Source organism: Muscardinus avellanarius (assembly GCF_963383645.1).
Source record: "Muscardinus avellanarius genome assembly, chromosome: 21".
NCBI classification, from domain to species: Eukaryota; Metazoa; Chordata; class Mammalia; order Rodentia; family Gliridae; genus Muscardinus; species Muscardinus avellanarius.
Window position 1 is genome coordinate 870,253 of NC_137807.1, and position 18,441 is coordinate 888,693.

An 18,441-nucleotide genomic window follows, 5' to 3' on the forward strand; every position below is an offset into this window, starting at 1 on the left:
ATCCTTCAGTCTCACCTCCTAAGTACTGGGATTACAGGTGTGCACCAAACCTGGCTCTAATTTTTTTTTAAATATTAAGACAGGAAAGCTGGGCATGGTGGCACATGCTTGTAATCCCAGTACATGGGAGGCTGAGACAGGAGGATTGCAAGTTGGAAGAAAACCTCAGCAAGTAGTGAAACTCTCATTAACTTAGCTCGCATGCATGAGGCCCTGGGTTTGTTCCCCAGCACCACATAACAGATAAAATGGTAAAAGACATTTTACAATACAAAAAAAAATAAAAAACATCAGAAAACTCGAAGTCTCTGATCACATACACCATGGATCAGCTATTAGTGTCCTTCCTAAACTTTGATATGCAACATATAAACTACAATGTAAAGAACAGAATTACATACTGCACAGAAAAGCCAACTAGATCAGGGCACAGTCAGAGCTCTGCGAGATCCAGGCGCTGAGCGAATTAATAACCCGTATAACCTTTGCCTGACCTTCCAGAAGAGGTGAGGAAAGCTTGGTGGAACTGAAGACGCCTGTGGGTGGAGCCCAGATGAACTGGCCAGGAGGGACCCTCAGGAGCAGGCCGCACAGGAGGCCTGCCAGGCCCAAGGACGAGCCGTCCCTTCCAAGGGCAATGGGGAGGGGCGGAGGGCCCGGGCACACCATCAGTGACAGGCTCGCTAGGAGGCCACTCGGAGGCGCTGTGGGGGTCACACTGATACCCCAGCACTCCCGAGGCTCAGGCGGGAGGGTTCGAAGTTTACACTCAGCCCGGGCAACTTAGTGAGACCCTGTTTCAAAATAAATACAGGCCAGGGGTAGGTAGCTCAAAGGTAGAATGCCCTTCAATACAATCTCTAGTACCCACCCCCAAATTTAAGCTTTCTTTTTTTTAAAAAAAGATACTAGAGATTGAACCCAGAGGCATTCTACCTCCAAGCCACACCTCCAGTCCTGTGTTACTTTTTATTTGGAAACAGTCTAAGTTGTGGAGAGGCTCACTATGTAGCTAAGGCTGACTTCACACCTGCGATCCTCCTGTCTCAGCCTCCCAAGTACTGGGATTACAAGCGTGTACCACTTCACCCGGCTAAATTAAGCATTTTATGCTGGTTGGGCTATTTCAGCACCCTGGGTCTACAGAACACTTAGAGAAGCAGTGAGCTCAGTTCATCTCCAGAGCGGCAATGGTGAGCGATCCAGAGGAAGCAGGCTTCCCCCGGCGCAGCCCTTTGGAGACGTTCAACACCAGCCTCCTTTCCCTCAACCTCAGGCCCGCGTTTCTCCTTCCTCTGGACCATTATCTTCTCACCAGACTTTCCCGTCTTGGCAGGTCACTTTAACCACCCCGTAACTAAACTTGGGGGTCCTGACTCTCCTCTCGCCCTCTGATTTGTCTGAGACCTGTGATCCTCCCGCCCCAGCCGCCCAAGCACTGGGATGAAAGGGCCCTTGACTATTAGAATGGCGCCCTGTCTAACCCTTGCTGTACCCCTTTCCCTGCCTTTCCCGTTACTAGGGACTGACTCAGGGCCTGGCTCACGCAAGATAAACACGAGCACTGAGCTACACTCCAGCCCTCTGAGGTTGTCTGGGCAGGCCTCAAACTTACCATCCTCCTGCCTCTGCCTCCTCAGAGGCTGGTTTACAGCATGTGTCACCATGCCTGGCTTAAAAGTAGTAATTTTAAATACACATAGGAACCTCGAGAGAAGTACTACATTCAGAAATACAATCTAAAAAAGAAAAGAGACGAATGCGCTCACCAGCGATTTCCACGATGTCGCCGGGCACTATGTCCTTGGCTCTGACCCGCTGCACGCTCTTTCTGTCCTGGCGGTACACTTTGCCCATCTCGGGCTCGTACTCCTTGAGGGCTTCGATGGCGTTCTCGGCGTTCCTCTCCTACGCAAAGGATTACAGAAGTTAGGCACAGGGGCACCTGCCTGCCCCCGCCAACTACCTAGGGCAGAAATGAGAAATGCCAGGCTTCTCATCTAGAGGGAGAAAGAGCGGAGACGATACACTGGGCGTGTGGGCACAGGCCTCTAATCCTAGTATTGGGTAGGCTGAGAAGGACACGGCAAGTTCAAGGCTAGCCTCAGCAACTTAGTGAGACCATTTCAAAATAAAAAATAAAAAAGAGCCGGGCTGGTAGCTCAGAGGTAGAATGCCCCTCGGTTCCATCCCCAGCACCCCCCCCCACTCACACAAAAAGGCCAGGCATGGTGGTGCACGCTTGTCACCCCAGCATTTGGGAGGCTGAGACAGGAGGATCCCAGTTTGTGACGAGCCTCAGCTACTTAGTGAGGCCCCTTGGAACTCCGTGAGACCCTGTTTCAAAATAAAGAAAAAAAAAGGGGGGGCTGGGGGTGCAGCCAGGAGGTAAGAATGCCCTTGGGTTCCATCCCCAGTACTACACACACAAAGTGACCTAAATTAAGCACTCCCACCGCACTCAATTCCAACTATCAAATGGAGCGTTCGGATGCAGAGGCCCAAACCCCTGGGCTCAACTCCCAGGGCCCGCAAAATAGAACAAAACAGAACTCGGCAGCTTTTTGTTAACCCCACCCCTCTGTGAAACGAGCTCCCCAGCCTATTCCCGTAACACTCACCTTTTTACTGCGGGTGTGTGTGTGTGTGTGTGTGTGTGTGTGTGTGCGCGCGCGTGCAGGGATACTGGCGATTGACCCCCCCAGCCCTTTGTATTTCGAAACAGCTTTCCTAAATCACTGGGGCTGGCCTTGAACCTGTGCTGCTCCTTTCTCAGCCTCAGTACTGGGATCACAGGCGTGTGCCTGTAATCTATGATCATCACTTTTTTTTTTTGCGGGTCTGAGGACGGAACCCAGGGGCATTCTACCTCCAAGCTACACCCTAGCCCTAGTTTTTATTCTTTATTTTTGAAATGGGGTCTCACTGAGTTGCAGAGGGTCTCACTAAGTAGCTGAGGCTGTCCGCGAACCGCGATCCTCCAGGTCTCAGCCTCCCGAATGCTGGGATGACGAGCGTGCCCACCACGCCCGGCTCTAAGATGAGGAATATTAACAGCAAAATATATATGCACGAGTGGTCTAGAATTTAGTTAAAAAAGAAAAAAGTACTTGTAGTCTTGAACAGACTGTGCGTATGTGCGTACGCGTGCGCGTCTCTGAGAATAAAACCCAGGGGCTTCCCACCTCCAGGCTACACCGGGGAAACAAGGTCTTGCTAAGTTGCTGAGGCTGGCTGCAAACCTGTCATCCTCCTGGAACAGACGTTTTTATTCAGTATACCAGGAAAAGGAAAAAGACGAGTGCAAGTTAGAACCACTTCCATACAGTACGGCTCGCACTGCAGGAGCTCGCGTACCTGCCACACACCCACGATGGCGTTGGCCACTAATATGAGCAGAATCACGAAGGGCTCCACGAAGGCGGTGATCGTCTCCTCACCCTCTTCGAACCAAGCCAGAACCTAAAGGGAATGGGCAGGCATGAGGGCAGCGCCCTGAGGCTCACCGCCACCAGAGATCATGGCAGCAGTCCCGCACTCTCGAAACCAACGATGGCGCCGCGTTCCTGATGAGTCTCAGGAGACTACCTACACAGCTTAACAACACCCGTAGGAGACCGTTTACTTGTTGGTGTAGCGCTTTGACAACTCAAGTAAAATATCTTTTTGGGAGAAATTAAATTCCATCCATTTTTTTTTTACGGTCTGGGGATGGAACCCAGGGGGCATTCTACCTCCGAGCTACCCCCCTAGCCCTATTTTTTAGTCCTTTTAAAGTTTGAAACAGTCTTACCAAGTTGCGAAGGGCCTCACTAAAGAGTAACTGAGGCTGCCCGCGAACTGTGATCCTCCAAGTCTCTGCCTCCCAAATGCTGGGACGACAAACGTGTCGCCATGCCCGGCTGACATTAACTTTACCTCAGTGAAATCAGGGACTAAAATTGTATTTCTTCAGAATATACACGGCAGCTAGCGAACACGGACGCGGACGTGCAGTGGCGAGCTTGCAGGGGGCCACCCTGGTGCCAGGGCCAGGCCTGAGGCCAGTAAGTTATAAGCGTTGACAGATGCAGCCGCACAGCTGCCGCTGCTCCTCTTCCAAGCAATGGCCAAGAAGAACTTGTCAGAAATCAGAAACTGGATGAGCTCTCAGGAGAGAAAAATTGCTCAACATGAAGAGTGACCAGGGCCTTTCAGAAGGTCAGCATGGCTTAGCGGCTATAAGGTAAGCTTCACACCTTGTTAAAGCGGGTATGGATTTCCTTCTTGGCAGTGAAGCCGGGGACAGGCTTACAGCAACATCCCTGAGAGGCTGGAGCAAGGGAACACGCAAGGCGCAACCTTGACAGGAAACGGACACTCTCCCAAGTGGAACTTATCAAAAGAATCCTATTTCGCACAATCCAGTGGCCTTTTCTTCTACACGAAACACAGGCATTTGTATGTTACTTGTAGGCTAAAGGTACATTAGTTACTGCTTGAGGAGAAACTTGTGATTAAACCTTTGGATGAAAGGATGGTACCCAAATCTATTTAAAATTGATAACCACCAGCCAGGTGTGGCGGCGCTCGGTACCTAAAAGGCTGAGACAGGAGGGTGCGGGTTCAAGGACAGCCTCAGCAAAAAGTAAGGAAGTGAGCCTCTCATCAACCTATGAGACTGTTTCAAAAATAAAAACAGGGCTGGGGTATAGCTCAAAGGCTCAATCCCCAGTACTGAAAACCAAAACCCAAAAATTGACAGTCATCGATTTCTCAAATACTTTAAAAATGTCTATCCTGATACTGCCTCAAATGGAGTCCAGCCATATTTAATTAGCAGGTATCAGCACGCACAAATCACACACGCGCACACTGCGGTACGAGCCCTAAGAGACAGCGGGCGGGCGACGAGGCAGCCGCTGTTCCTAAGCAGCCGCTGCAGAGGCAGGCGGGGGCAGCCACCCGGGCGACTTTAGGCAGTGTTCCTTCCTTCTTTCCTCGGAACTTTGCACTAACAGTCACAGCACCTGCCTTCAGGCACATTATCAAGCAAGTTCAAAGTTTCAAATTTGCCAATCCTACTTTAAATAACCACTTGCTAACGCACCCTCTCACCTACACTTTAAACTGCTTAAATAAGACGGTGCTTTTCAGTAGTCACCCACAAGATTAACCTCTCGGACTGCGGTTTAGCTCGGTGGCACAGCATCTGCCTGGCGGGCTCCAGGCCCTGGGTTAATCTCCAACACTGAAAAATGGCAACACGGTCTCACTTCTACCAAGTATAATGAGTGAAGCAAATTATTATTTTGTGGTACTGGAGATTGAATCCAGGGACAACTACCTCTGACCTACACCCTTAGCCCAATTTTATTTTTATTTGAAGACAGGGTCTCCCTAGGTTGATGAATCTAATGCTGAGGCCATCCTAGAACCTGCGATCCTCCTGTTTCAGCCTCCCAAATACTGGGATTATAAGCATGCACCACCAAACCTGGCTCTTTCATTTTGACTTTGAAACAGGGTCTCACTAAGTTGTGGAGGGCCTTGCTAAGTAGCTAAGGCTGGCCTCAAACCTACAATCCTCCAGTCTCAGCCTCCCAAGCACTGAAATTTGCAGGCGTGTACTAACACACCCCCACTTTAAAGCAAATTTTAATGCAAAAAGGCTTCTTTACTTGTAAACTAGAGGACAGTCATGATATTGTAACTTGATTATATGTTGGGATAAAGAAACTGCCCCTCTTTTTTTTGCAGTACTAGGGCTGGAACCCAGGGGCATTCCATCTCCAAGCGACACCCCCAGCCCTATTTTATTCTTTACTTTGAAACAGGGTCTCACTGAATTGCAAAGAGCATCACTAAGTAGCTGAGGCTGTCTGTGAACCAGGATCTTCCTGTCTCAGCCTCCTAAATGCTGGGATTACAAGGAATGACTTTTTTTTTTGGCGGGCCTGGGAATGGAACCCAGGGGCATTGAACCTCCGAGCTATACCCCCCTGCCCTATTTTTTATTCTTTATTTTGAAACCGGCTCTCACTGAGTTGCAGAGGGCGGGCCTCACTAAGTAGCTGAGGCTGTCTGTGAACCGTGATCCTCCGGTCTGGTCTCAGCCTCCTAAACGCTGGGATTACAAACTTACGCCACCACGCCCAGCAAGGGTTGACTTCTTAAACAAGACCACTAAAGGCCAAGTGTGGTGGCACACACCTGTAATTCTCCCAGTACTTGGGAGGCTGAGATAGGAAGATATCAGATCTGAGGACAACCTCAGCAAGTAGTGAGACTCTCATTAACCTAGTAAGACCCTGTTTCAAAATTAAAATAGGGGGGATGGGGAGGGAATGGAGTGGGAATTGGGCAGGGGTTAAATTGGTGATGTGTACATGTATGTACACACAAGTTTTTTACCCCAATATGATGTATGAATATAATGCACCAATAAAAAAAAAGGAAAAGAAAAGAAAACAGGGCTGGAGGTGTGTAGCTAGGAAGTAGAATGCCCCTAGTTCAATCCCCAGTACTACACACACACACAACAAAAAATAAGAGCATTAAAAAGACAGAGCTGGGCTTGGTGGCACATGCTTGTAATTCCAGAACTTGGGAGGAGGATCACAGGTTCGTGGCCAGCCTCAGCTACTTAGCGAGGCCCTCTGCAACTTAGTGAGACTCTGTTTCCAAATACAGAGTAAAAGTAGGGCTGAGAGTGTAGCCTAGAGGTAGAATGCCCTGAGTTCAATTCCCCGTACTATAAAAAAAATGTTAAAAAAACTATTAAAAAAAAAAAAGCCGGAGCCGGGCGTGGTGGCGCACGCTTGTCATCCCCGCGCTTGGGAGGCTGAAACAGGAGGATCGCACAGGTTCGAAGCCAGCCTCAGCTACTTAGTGAGGCTCTCAGCAACTCAGTGAGACCCTGTTTCCAAATAAAGTAGAAAATAGGTCTGGGAGTATAGCCCGGAGGTAGAAAGCCTCTGGGTTCCACCCCAGGACCACCAAAAAACAAAAACAAAAACAAAAAGTTAAGACAGGAGACCGGGAGTGTGACTCAGTGGAGGGTTGAAAAGCCCGGGTTCAGTGCCCAGTACTCCTCCCCAAACAAGAGCAATCGCGAGCACAGCTGACCCTCTTCCTGCTCTCAGATGCTTGCACTGTGCCCTTGGCATTCAAACAGCGTTCAGTAAGTGCAGAGACTCACGTCAAGAACTTTAATAAAGAAGAAACAGATGGACCCACGTGTAGTGCAGTGCAGCTGCTTGGGAGGCTGAGGGAGGCTGACCTGAAGCCCAGGCCAGCACAGGCCACTTAGCAAGACAGTCTCAAACAGAAACCAAAAAGAGGGCTGCGATGTAGCTCCGTGTGCAGCAATGGCCCGCCGGCCCAATGCCCTACGCTCAACCCCTACCTCCCCACACGCACACCAGCACACCAGAAAATTATGCCAAAAAAAGGTTTGTTATTTTTTAAATTATTTACCCTTTCAGCCCTATTTTAAGAAAAGCTCTAAGAGCTAGCAGAAACAGCTCAGGGTAGAGCACTAGCCTAGCACATATGAGGCTTTGGGCTTGACCCTCATGCTGGAAAAAGAAAAAGACTAAATACATTAAGCCAAATTAGTAAATTGCTCCCTTTATCTCATTTTTAACAAAATCAATACAATACACCTGAAAACATTAAAAACCATTATGTAAGCCAGGCATGGCGGCACATACCTGTAATTCCAGTATTTAGGAGGCTGAGACAGGAGGATCACAGGTTTAAGGACAGCCTCAGCGACTTATGAGACCTTTTTATCAATAAAACGAAAACAGGCTGGGGATATCTCAGAGGTAGAACACCCCTGGGTTCAGCTCCCAGTATCATCAGGAAACAAGAAACTATGTAATGCGACGTCAAGCACTTCCTGAGGTCACCCAAGTAAAGAGACCCCACATGTTTAAAATGTCATGGCAACAAAGTCACTGGGCATTTATGGCGCTGAGGAAAACACACTCACACGTTATTAAAATGTAAGTGAACAGCACTTGGGAGGCTCAGACAGGAGGATCACAGGTTCAGAGCCAGCCTCGACAACTTAAGGACGCCCTGGGCAGCTTAGCGAGACCTTGTTTCCAAATAAGAAATAAAATAGGGCTGGGGGTTTAGCTCAGAGGTAGAATGTCTGTGGGTTCAATCCTCAGTGCCACAAAAAAAAAAAAAAAAAAAAAAAAAAGCCGGGCGTGGTGGCCCACACTTGTAATCCCAGCGTTCGGGAGGCTGAGACTGGAGGATCGCGGTTCGAAGACAGCCTCAGCTGCTTAGTGAGGCTCTTTGCAACTCAGTGAGACCCGGTTTCAAAATAAAGAATAAAAAATAGGGCAGGAGGTATAGCTCGGAGGTTGAATGCCCCTGGGTTCCATCCCCAGACCCGCAAAAAAAAAAAAAAAAAAGAAGTGCTATAGTCTAGAAAGTTTTGCTACCATTTTAGGGTCAATCTAAATAGCTGAGGTAGGAAATAGAAAATGAGTAAAGAAAGCCGGGCGTGGTGGTGGTGGCACACGCTTGTCATCCCAGCATTCGGGAGACTGAGACCGGAGGATTGCAGTTCGCAGCTGCCTCAGCCACTTAGTGAGGCCCTCTGCAACTTAGTGAGACCCGGTTTCAAAATAAAGAATAAAAAATAGGGCAGGGGATGTAGCTTGGAGGTCAAATGCCTCTGGGTTCCATCCCCAGACCGCCCCCCCAAAAGAAGAGTAGAAAGACCTATGCAAGCTGACGTCGAGAAGCTTTAGCGTTGGCCGTGCGGTGCTTAGAGGCTAAGCAGAGGGACCCTAGGTCTGTGGCTAGCCTCCGCGACTTAGTGAGACCCTGCTTCAAAACAAAGAACAGAAGGCCCGACTTGGGAGGCGGAGATAGGTTTGAAGCCAGCCTCGGCTACTTAGTAAGGCTTTCCACAGTTTAGTGAGACCCTGTTTCAAAATAAAGAATGAAAAATAGGGCTGAGGGAGTAGCTTGGATGTAGAATAACCCTGGGTTCCATCTCCAGTACTGCAAAAGAATAAATAAATAAACAAACAAACAAATAAATAAATAAATAGGGCTGGGGTATAGCTCAGAAGGTAGCTCCGGGCTCTATCCCCAGTACTGCAGGAAAAAAAAGGTTTTCTGATCTGAACAGACGGGGAAGAGGCCAATAAAGCCCAGCGTGTGCGCCTTCGGTCCTCTGTCAACATCCTGGAGGCCGGCCCCAGCAGCCCTCCAAAAGGCCGCCCTCTTCTCCCTGGCGCGCTCTGCCCACGGGCCGTCCCCCAGGTGGTGCAGAGCTCAGTGACAAGGGAAGGGGAGGCAGGCCTTCCAGTTAGGCAACCTCACCATGTGCTGTGTCCAGGCCAGCCTCAGCAACTCAGTGAGACCCCACTTCAAAGGAAAAAACTCAGCGGGGCGTGGCGGCGCACGCCTGGAACCCCAGTCCTGGGAGGCTGAGACAGGAGGGTTGCAGGTTCCTGGCTAACCTCAGCTACTTAAGTGAGGCCCTCTGCAACTTAAGACCCTGATAAAATACAGGCTGGGGGGTAGCTCTGAGGGTAGAATGCCCCTGGGTACTGCAAAAAAAAAAAAAAAAAAGAGGATGGTATTGTGGCTCAAAAGTAGATTGCCCTGAATTCAACTTCCTGTACAAAAAAAATAAGAACTGTTTTGGTTAATATTACAAATTAATTTAACTATTGCTACAGGCCACATTTATGCAGTTTCCTACTTTCTGCTCCAGGAAAATATTAACTATAGTTAACAGTTTACTACTTAATTTGACATTAGAAGTAAATCACTAATTTTTTTTTAAAAACCTGAATAAGACCTAATGACTTACGTAAGAACTGTTTATTTTTTAAAAAGAAACTTTTTTTGTGGTACTGGGGATGGAATCCAGGGGTATTTTACCTCCAAGCTACACCCCCAGCCCTATTTTCTGTTCTTTATTTTGAAACAGGGTCTCACTGAGTTGCGGAGGGCCTCACTAAGTAGCTGAGGCTGTCTGCGAACCGTGATCCTCCTGTCCCGGCCTCCCAAATGCTGGGATGACGAGCGTGCCCACCACGCCCGGCTATGTTTTCCTTTTTAAGTTAATAAAAATACATGCACTACTATGAAAGATAGACTCAAGTGTTGTTCCTTTATTGAAAATTTTTTAAAATCAAGAATTAAAAAGTCGGGAAGAGGAAAATCTCTAAAGCTCACAATGTACTTAAACATATCGAAGTCAATCACTAAGCCAAGCAAGGGAGGGAGGGAATGGGGTGGGATTTGGGTAGGGGTTAAATCAGCGATGAATACATGTTTGTACACACAAGTTTTTTACCCCAATAAGTTGTGTGAATATAATGCACCAATAAAAAGAAAATTAAAAAAAATAAATTAAAAAGGGGAAAAAAAAAAAGAATTAAAAAGTCAAGGACAGGCAGGCGTGGTGGCGCACGCTTGTAATCCCAGCCTTTGGGAGGCTGAGACTGGAGGATCACAGGTTTCCAGACAGCCTCAGCTACTTAGCCAAAGAAAAGTCAAGGACAGCATGAACAGTGCTGGCCCCCACCTATTTTCTATCCCCAATTTCTTGATCAAAAAGCAAATAGCTAAGTTCTACAGTAAGAGGCATCCTCCACACTTACTCCTTTACTATGCAGCAATCCATAAAGCACCGCTTACTTCCTAAATACTTCCAAGTAGTTACTAAAAAGGAATTCAAACTTCACTCCAAAACCGTCTACAAAGTCAGCGTCCTTCCTTATAACAAAACTTTACCTCTTTAAACCCGGATTGCCGTCTGCGGCCAGCCTTGGCAACTCAGGGAGACTCTGGGGAAAGGGGGCGCTGGGGTAGAGCTCGGAGCAGAACGCCCCGGGTTCCATTCCCAGCACCACAAACAAACCCACTTGAAAATGCACATTACTTCAAAGTGCCAAAAATCCCGCACATCGTGTGTGCCACACGCCAACATGACGCCACTCAAGAGCCCCTGCGAGACCCAAACGGCCAGACACTCGCTCACTGCCACAGCAGCGGCGTTCAATGTACCACTGCTCCCAAAGGCAACGGAGCGCTTCAGCTGAGTGCGGCTCCCCGGGTCTGTGCACCCCAGGGACCAACTCCTGAGGCCCCGTAACCTTACAGAAGGTCCGCATCCGACTGCCAGAGCGGAGACTGTTTCAGAATGAATTATGCAGCCTACACCACAGATACCCATCGTCACCTCCCCTCTAACACATCACCGATTTGCCCACTGCAGGGTAAGGAAGCTCAAGTTAACCAAACAGCTCTGCTTATTTATCTTAATTGGCAAAACGGCCATTTACTGGAGATTGTTCCAATCAATCACGGGAAGACAGGGCACGTAAAAGGTCTAAAGGATCACAGCTCAGCGGTTGCTGTGACAGTCTCAATTGTATTCAATGAAAACCACAGAAGAGATTCCTCAGGGCTGAACTATTCATGGCTACAGTCCACTTGGCTAACATTAAAGTCTCATGGCAGAATTTACGTGCACAATTATTCCAAAGGTCACCTCTCACTGCCAGTACCTACTTAAAGTGAGTATAAAATTAATCTTTTCTTCACTGGAGCTAGATAAATGCCGGCTGCTTTACTTAATTCTCCAAACAGTCGTCTGCGGTATGGTCATCACAAAGACTAAAGTAGAACCCTGCGCTGATGGACAGACAGACATCCAAATACATGAAAACGAAACCTTGAAGGAGTCAATTTTGCGAAATCTGAAAGCAGCACCGCACTGGACGACTTTCATTCCCATCGTGGTTTTTGTAAGAATAAAGGACTTTCAGAACAAAAGCATCCCGTGCTCTTAGGATCAGAAACATCTGTGTACTAATTCATGACCATTTTTAGGAAAACTCCCTTTTTTTTTTTTTAAACTAAGGGGGAGGAATGCAACATAAAATACTGAACAGAAAAACAAAAAGGTTAATAACCTAGAAATCTCCTTGCCACCTGCACCTCTTTCCTGCTGGAGTTCTTTACATGTCACTAGCTTCTTGGCAACCAGACAGGACCCAGGCAAGCACATGCAGAAAAACACCACGCTGGGTTTCTCTTTTCACATCTAGAACCCACTGTACTGACCCAGGTCCTCTCAACCTAGGAATTACTCAAGACAGGGGTCCAACGGAGATAAATATACCACCAGAAGGTCAGTGACCAAATTTGGTCAACACTGGTACCATCACTGCCGTCATCAGTCTTGTCACTGTCAAGAACAACTGTCACCTTGCCATTACCAGGAAGGGAAAGCAACTGGAATATTCCTTTTGTAAGTTCTATTTACAGACCACAAGCAGCATCACCAGGGTATGATCTTTCAACATGATAACAAATGGAAGGACCCGAAACAGGAAAAAAAAAAAAAAAAAAAAAAAAAAAGGCCTGTGGATGAAACATTTTTTGCTACTAAAATCAATTAAAAGACCCTGTGCGTTTAGGAACACTCACTGCACCATAAATGTCAGGCATCTATTTTTTCCCCCAACATGATTATCTTCAAGTGTTACTGTTTTTAAACATGTAGACACCAGCTTAGTTCCCTCAATGATTTTACCCAACGGGCACTGTTTTGTTTTCTGGCTTTATCTGGGGAATATTTTCAGCTTTTAGAGGGGGTGGGGGCAGAGAAAAAAAAATTTTTTTTCATACTTACAAAAGATATACACGCTGCCAGCAGTAAAATTCTAACTAGTAAGTCTTCGAACTGTTCAATCACAAGCTCCAACAAGGTTTTCCCTGTTAGAAACAGACGCGTTTGTCAGAACTGTCGCCTTAACCTCGGCGGGCACGCGCACACCGCCGGTGAAGATGACTTACCTTCTTCAGCCGGCAACTCTGTAGAATGTAGCAATCCACCGAGCCAGGTGTCAACGGGGAGGGGGAGGGAAGCAAAAATAGTAATAATGATAACAAGAATAAATTTCAGCACTTTCACTAAAAACAACTGAAATCCCAAGCACCCGCGTCTCTGAACGACCTCGCTGCCTACACGTCCCACCTTTGTTTCCCTAATAGAAAGCACCCTAAAAGATACAGAAAGATGGTACCCCCGGAAAATCTGCTCGACTTGCGATCGGTGACCTTTAAGTGAGGTCTGGCCCAGGAAAAAAAAAAAAAAAAAAAAAACCACCCATCCTTCCGGGGCTCGGGGAGGAGGAGCCGCCCGCGCCCGGGCGCCCTCCCGCCACACCGCGGCGCGGGCGGCTCCTCCCGCCGCCGTCGGGGCTCGGCCGGGCCCACGCGGCGCCGGGCGGCCATCTTCCCGCCGCGCGCCCACCTACCGTTGGCCCCCCATCGCTCCTTGAGCTTCTTGACCTGCTCCGGGCTCAGCCCGGTGCTCTCGTTGACGCCGAAGTGGCCCAGCACCTCCTCCACCGTCTTGGTGTGCGCGTTCTCCATGGCGGCGGCCTGGCCGGCGCTCGCCCCCGGGCCGCGGGCGCCCGGCTCCCCGCCCGCCGCGGCCCGACAACCGCCGCCCGCGCGGCCTCCCCGGGCGCCCGGCCGGGCCTGGCGGCGGCGAAGCTGCGGCGCGCTCGCCCGCGTCCCTGGGCCCGCGGCGGAGCGAGCTGCGGCGGACGAGCGGCGGGCGGCGGCGGCGGCGGCGGGCACGGCTGCGCGGCGGCTGCGCTAATAGCATTTATCGGCCGCCGCCTCCCCTCTCGCCGCCGCCGCGGCATGTGGACGCCGCTCATTGGCCGAGAGCGCCCAGCGCGGCGCGCCGGCGCCCCGCCCCCCGCCGGCGCCCCGCCCCCGCCGCCGCGCCGGCCCCGCCCCCGCGCGCGCCGCCCGCAGGAACCCGGATCGAGGCCGCGCGCGTGCGCGTTCTGCGTCGCGTCGCGCTCGCGCCGGCCGCGCGGCTCCGGGGCGCGCCCGCGGGCGTGTGAGTGCGCGTGAGTGCGCGTGAGTGCGCGTGAGTGTGAGCCCGGCAGCGAGGGCACGCCCTGCACGCGGCCCGCGGGCGCCTCCGAGGAACCCCGCGGCTCCTTCCCCGCGGCCCGCGCCCTCGCCTGTCGCCGCGCAGGAGGGGAGGCGGCCTTCCCGGGGCGGAGCCCGCGCGGCCGCGATGGAGTCCGCGCGGGGAGCCTGGACACGAAGGCCTGTGGCTCGTGCCCGCCTCCCCCGCGGGGACAGTGAAAAGCCTTTCGTCCTGAGCCTCGTCTCCGGCCCCTGAGCCCTCGCCCCGCCGTGAGGCGTGGACACGGCCCGGAGAGGGCATCTGGGCACTAGGCCGAAGTCGTCCCGGTCAGCAGGGAGGGCCAGTGCCCTGGACCCCCGCGCGGTCCGGCCCGCAGAGAGCAGCAGTCTGCGGGGAATCACCAAAGCAGCGCCGAAAATCAGCCTCACGCGGCGCAGCCTCGGCCCTGGGAGAGATCCCTTCAGGCAGAGGCCTGGACCAGCTGAAAACATCAGGCGCCACTGTCTGTTCACTTAATTATTTCCAAGGAGTGGAGGCTGGCAGGCGGCTTTGATTGATACTTGGAAGAGGACCAACAGAACCCTACACGAAACAGACAGAAATTCCAGGGTATGGCTCTGCACTCCCTGGGAGAAGCGAGGTGGAAACTGGTTAGGTCACAGCCTCCGAGGAGGGGCAGGAACGGCAGGGCCGGAGTAGGACTGCAGGGCCGGCCATCCTGCAGCCAACCCATTCTTCGGTGCCCCATCTCGCTCAGCACCAATAGAGACGCCGCAGGCGGCACTATCTCCTCCTCCAGCCTGGAAACACCTTCTGCAGTTGACCCATCTCGGCTTATTCTAAATGCCCTGTGCCCTGACTTCAGGAGGGGTGCCTAACTTCAGCCGCCTTTCATGTGTGTGAGGGGGGTGTTGGGGGTTGAATCCAGGGGCATTCCATTTCCAAGCTATCCCCCCAGCTCTAGTTTTTATTCTTTACTTTGAAATAGGGTCTAAGTTGTGGAGGGCCTCACTAGCTGAGGTTGGTCTCGAACCTGCAACCTGCCTGTCTTAGCCTCCCAAGTAGTGGGATTACCAGCGTTCACCATTATATCTAGCTAACTTCAGCCGCCGCCTCCTCCTCCTTCTTTTGCAGTACCAGGGATGGAACCCAAGGGCATTCTACCTCTGAGCTACACCTCCAGCCCCCAGCCCTAGTTTTTATTTTTTATTTTGAAACAGGGTCTCACTGAGTTGCGGAGGGCCTCACTAAGTAGCTGAGGCTGTCTGTGAATTGCGATCCTCCTGCCTCAGCCTCCCGAATGCTGGGATTACAAACGTGCGGCACCACGCCCGGCTAACTTCAGCCTTCTTAAGGAATTTTTGTTTTTTCCTTTTTGGTACTGAGGAATGAACCTCAGAGTGGTCTACCTCTGAGCAACACCCCCAGTCTTTTTCAATTTTTATTTTTTGTGGCACTGGAAATGAACCCAGGGTCATTCTATATCTGAGCTACACCCCCAGCCCTATTTTTGTTTTGTCTCTAGATTGCTGAGAGGCTAAGGCTGAGTTGCTAAGGCTGGTCTTGAACCTGCGATCCTCCTGTCTCAACCTCCCAACTATTGAGATTACAGGTGTGCACCACCACACCTGATGATATAGCCATTTTTTAACCTTTCTTAATTGGCTTTTTTTTGGGGGGAGGGGCACTGGGGATTGAGCCCAGGGGGCATTGTACCTAGAGCTATACTCCAGCCATGCTTTATTTTTATTTTGAAGCAGAGTATCATAAGTTGCTGAGGCTGGCCTCCTGATTCGGCCTCCCAAGTACTGGGATTATTGGGCCACCGCATCCTCTTCCATCAGGTCTTTGCTTTCCTCCTCCTACCTCATCACTCAGATCTCAGTTGTACTAAGTCTCCTTCTCAGGACGCCTTTGCTGACCACCATAAGTGGCCTCCCTCATCAGGTGCGGAGGTGCGCATGGAATCTCGGGACTTGGGAGGCTGAGACTGGAGGATCGTGGCAGTTGAGAGAGAGAGAGAGAGGCCCTCTTTCAACATAAAAAAATAAATAAAAAGGGCTTGGGGGAGTGTAGTCAGGGTAGAATCAATTCCCAATGCTTTAAAAAAAAAAAAAAAAGCCAGGAATGGTGGCGCACCCTTGTGATCCCAGCATTTGGGAGGCTGAGACGGGAGGATCGCAGGCTTGTAGCCAGCCTCAGCTACTTAGTGTGGCCCTCTGCAACTCTGTGAGTCCCTGTTTCAAATTAAAGAATAAAAAGTAGGGCACGGGGTGCAGCTCAGAGGTTGAATAGCCCTGGGTTCAATCCCAGGTTCTGAAAAAAAAAAAAAAAAAACGCATTATCCAGTTTTCATTTTTTCCCTCTGTGCTTAACTCTGATACTGTGTCTGACGGTTGTTGACTGTCGGCCTCCTCGTGTCTGGCGGATTTCCCCGGTACAGCTCCATGAGAACAGGGCTGTCTCTGATTCGTCCTCAGCACACAGCATGGCACCTCCTGTATGCTCGTCACCACACACACGGGGTCGTCTATTCCACCCAGAAGGCATTCTACTTCTGACCTACACCCAGGCCTGTTTTTGTTTTTAATCTTTTTTTTTTTTTTTTTTTTTGGTGGTACTGGGGGTGGAACCCAGAGGCTTTCTACCTCCGGACTATACTCCCAGACCTGTTTTTGGAAACAGGGTCTCACTAAGTTGCTGAGAGCCTCACTCAGTAGCTGAGGCTGGCTTCGAACCTGCGCGATCCTCCTGTCTCCGCCTCCCAAGCGCGGGGATTGCAAGCGTGCACTACCACGCCCGGCTTATTTTTAATCTTAAAACGGTCTCACTAAATTGCTGCGGTCTCTTGAAGTTGCTAAAGCCGGTCTCAAGCCTGTAATCCTCCTGTCTCAGCCTCCCAAGCGTGGGGATGGCAGGCGCGCATGAGCACTGAAGCAGTATGGGTTTATCCTAGAGTTGGCCCCCATTACATGATGGGAATTGTACCCTTGGCTTCTCAATCTAGAAGCATCTCTGGGAACTGCCAGAATTCATAGGTTGCCAAACTTGGTCATAAACCTGGGCTCCCAAAGGCAGAAATACCTAGTTTCTGTAACAGAAATAAACTTGGAGCGAGGCGTAGTAGCGCACGTCTGTCATCCCAGTGCTTGGGAAGCGAAGACAGAAGGATTGCAGGTTCACGGCCAGCCTCAGCAACTTGATGGAGCAGCCTTCAGCAACTCAGTGAGACCCTGATTCAAAATAAAGAATAAGCCGGGCGTGGTGGGCACGCTTGTCATCCCCGCGCCTGGGAGGCGGAGACAGGAGGATCGCGCAGGTTCGAAGCCAGCCGCGCGCGCTGGCTTAGGAGACCCTGTTTCCAAATAAAATATAAAATAGGTCTGGGAGTGTAGCCCGGAGGTAAAAGGGCTTCTAGGAACCCCAGCACCACCAAAATAGTAGTAATAATAATAAAATTAAAAATTAAAAGGGTTGGGGGTGTAGCTTAATGGTAGAATGCCCCAGAGTTCAGTTTCCAGTACCAAAAAGAGAAAAACAGAAAGAAAGAAAGAAAGAAAGAAAGAAAGAAAGAAAGAAAGAAAGAAACCTCAAGTTGTTGTACGCATTGTGCTGTACTCGCTTCTTGTTAACAAGGATTTGAAAAGAGTAAGACGACTCTAGAAACAGTCTGTTTTCCAGCAGGGATCACAGTCATATCCAATCCATTGAGGGGGAGGGGGAGAAGAGAGACGGTGATTCAGAACGACGGATGATTTGATTAAAGACCTTCAAAGGCTTTCAGAAAGCAGGGCATTCACTGGTAAAAGGCAGGCTGGTTTTAAAAGCCAGACAGCCAGAAACGCGGGTAGAAAGCGTGACCTGCGGAAGCCCCGGCCAACTTCCCAGCCCCCTTTGGCCTCCGGTAAAGCAACAGAGGTTGCAAAAGGCCGCGTCCCCTATTTGGCCGGCTCTGCGCGTACGCGGCTCCTTCTGGCCAGAACCCGCTGCCCTTGGCCGCCGCCTCCTCGACACTGTCGTTCCTCCGCCGCCTTTCTCAAGTTTAATCCCTCTTCTGTGTGAGAAACCCTTGGAGTATCAAGGTTACCATTTGCACCAAAAATCTCTTTTCCTAACTAAAAAGAACAGCTGGGCCCTTGAGCTGTCTTCCCAGAACATGACTCTGCAGTTATTCCTGTCACGTGTGCGTGCGTGTGTGTGTGTGTGTGTGTATTGAGCTCAGGGGCCTTCTACCTCCGAGCTACGCCCCCAGCCCTATTTTTAATTTTTATTTTGAAACAGGTTCTTGATAGGTGGATGACAGTCTTCACCGCTTGATGAGGCTGGCCTTGAACATGCGATCCTCCTGTCGCAGCCTCCCAAGTGTTGGGAGTACTGGTGTGTGCCTCCACACCCGGTGTCATCGCTTGGGTCTTTGTGTTTGGTGCCGGACATACTCAGACTGCCAGGGAAGTCTGGGCATGGCCTGCTGGGTGGAGTTTTCAGCGACCCTGCCTTTGTTTTCTGGATCCTTC

The 18,441-nt window shown here is 50.4% G+C and overlaps 1 protein-coding gene across 2 annotated transcripts in view; it reads right to left on the reverse strand.

Moving 5' to 3' along the window:
• The window catches only part of ATP2A2 (ATPase sarcoplasmic/endoplasmic reticulum Ca2+ transporting 2), a gene marked incomplete at both ends in the record, with an annotated part of 39,945 nt that extends 26,535 nt beyond the window's left edge, over window positions 1-13,410 (reverse strand). The window contains 5 exons of one of the 2 annotated variants that reach the window (XM_080717302.1): window positions 1,770-1,908; window positions 3,358-3,462; window positions 12,665-12,747; window positions 12,829-12,846; window positions 13,293-13,410. In XM_080717302.1, the coding sequence (XP_080573428.1) occupies window positions 1,770-1,908; window positions 3,358-3,462; window positions 12,665-12,747; window positions 12,829-12,846; window positions 13,293-13,410 (463 nt within the window). The remainder of the gene's footprint in view (window positions 1-1,769; window positions 1,909-3,357; window positions 3,463-12,664; window positions 12,748-12,828; window positions 12,847-13,292) is intronic. The other variant, XM_080717303.1, reaches the window with a different exon arrangement.
• Window positions 13,411-18,441: the final 5,031 nt, after the last annotated feature.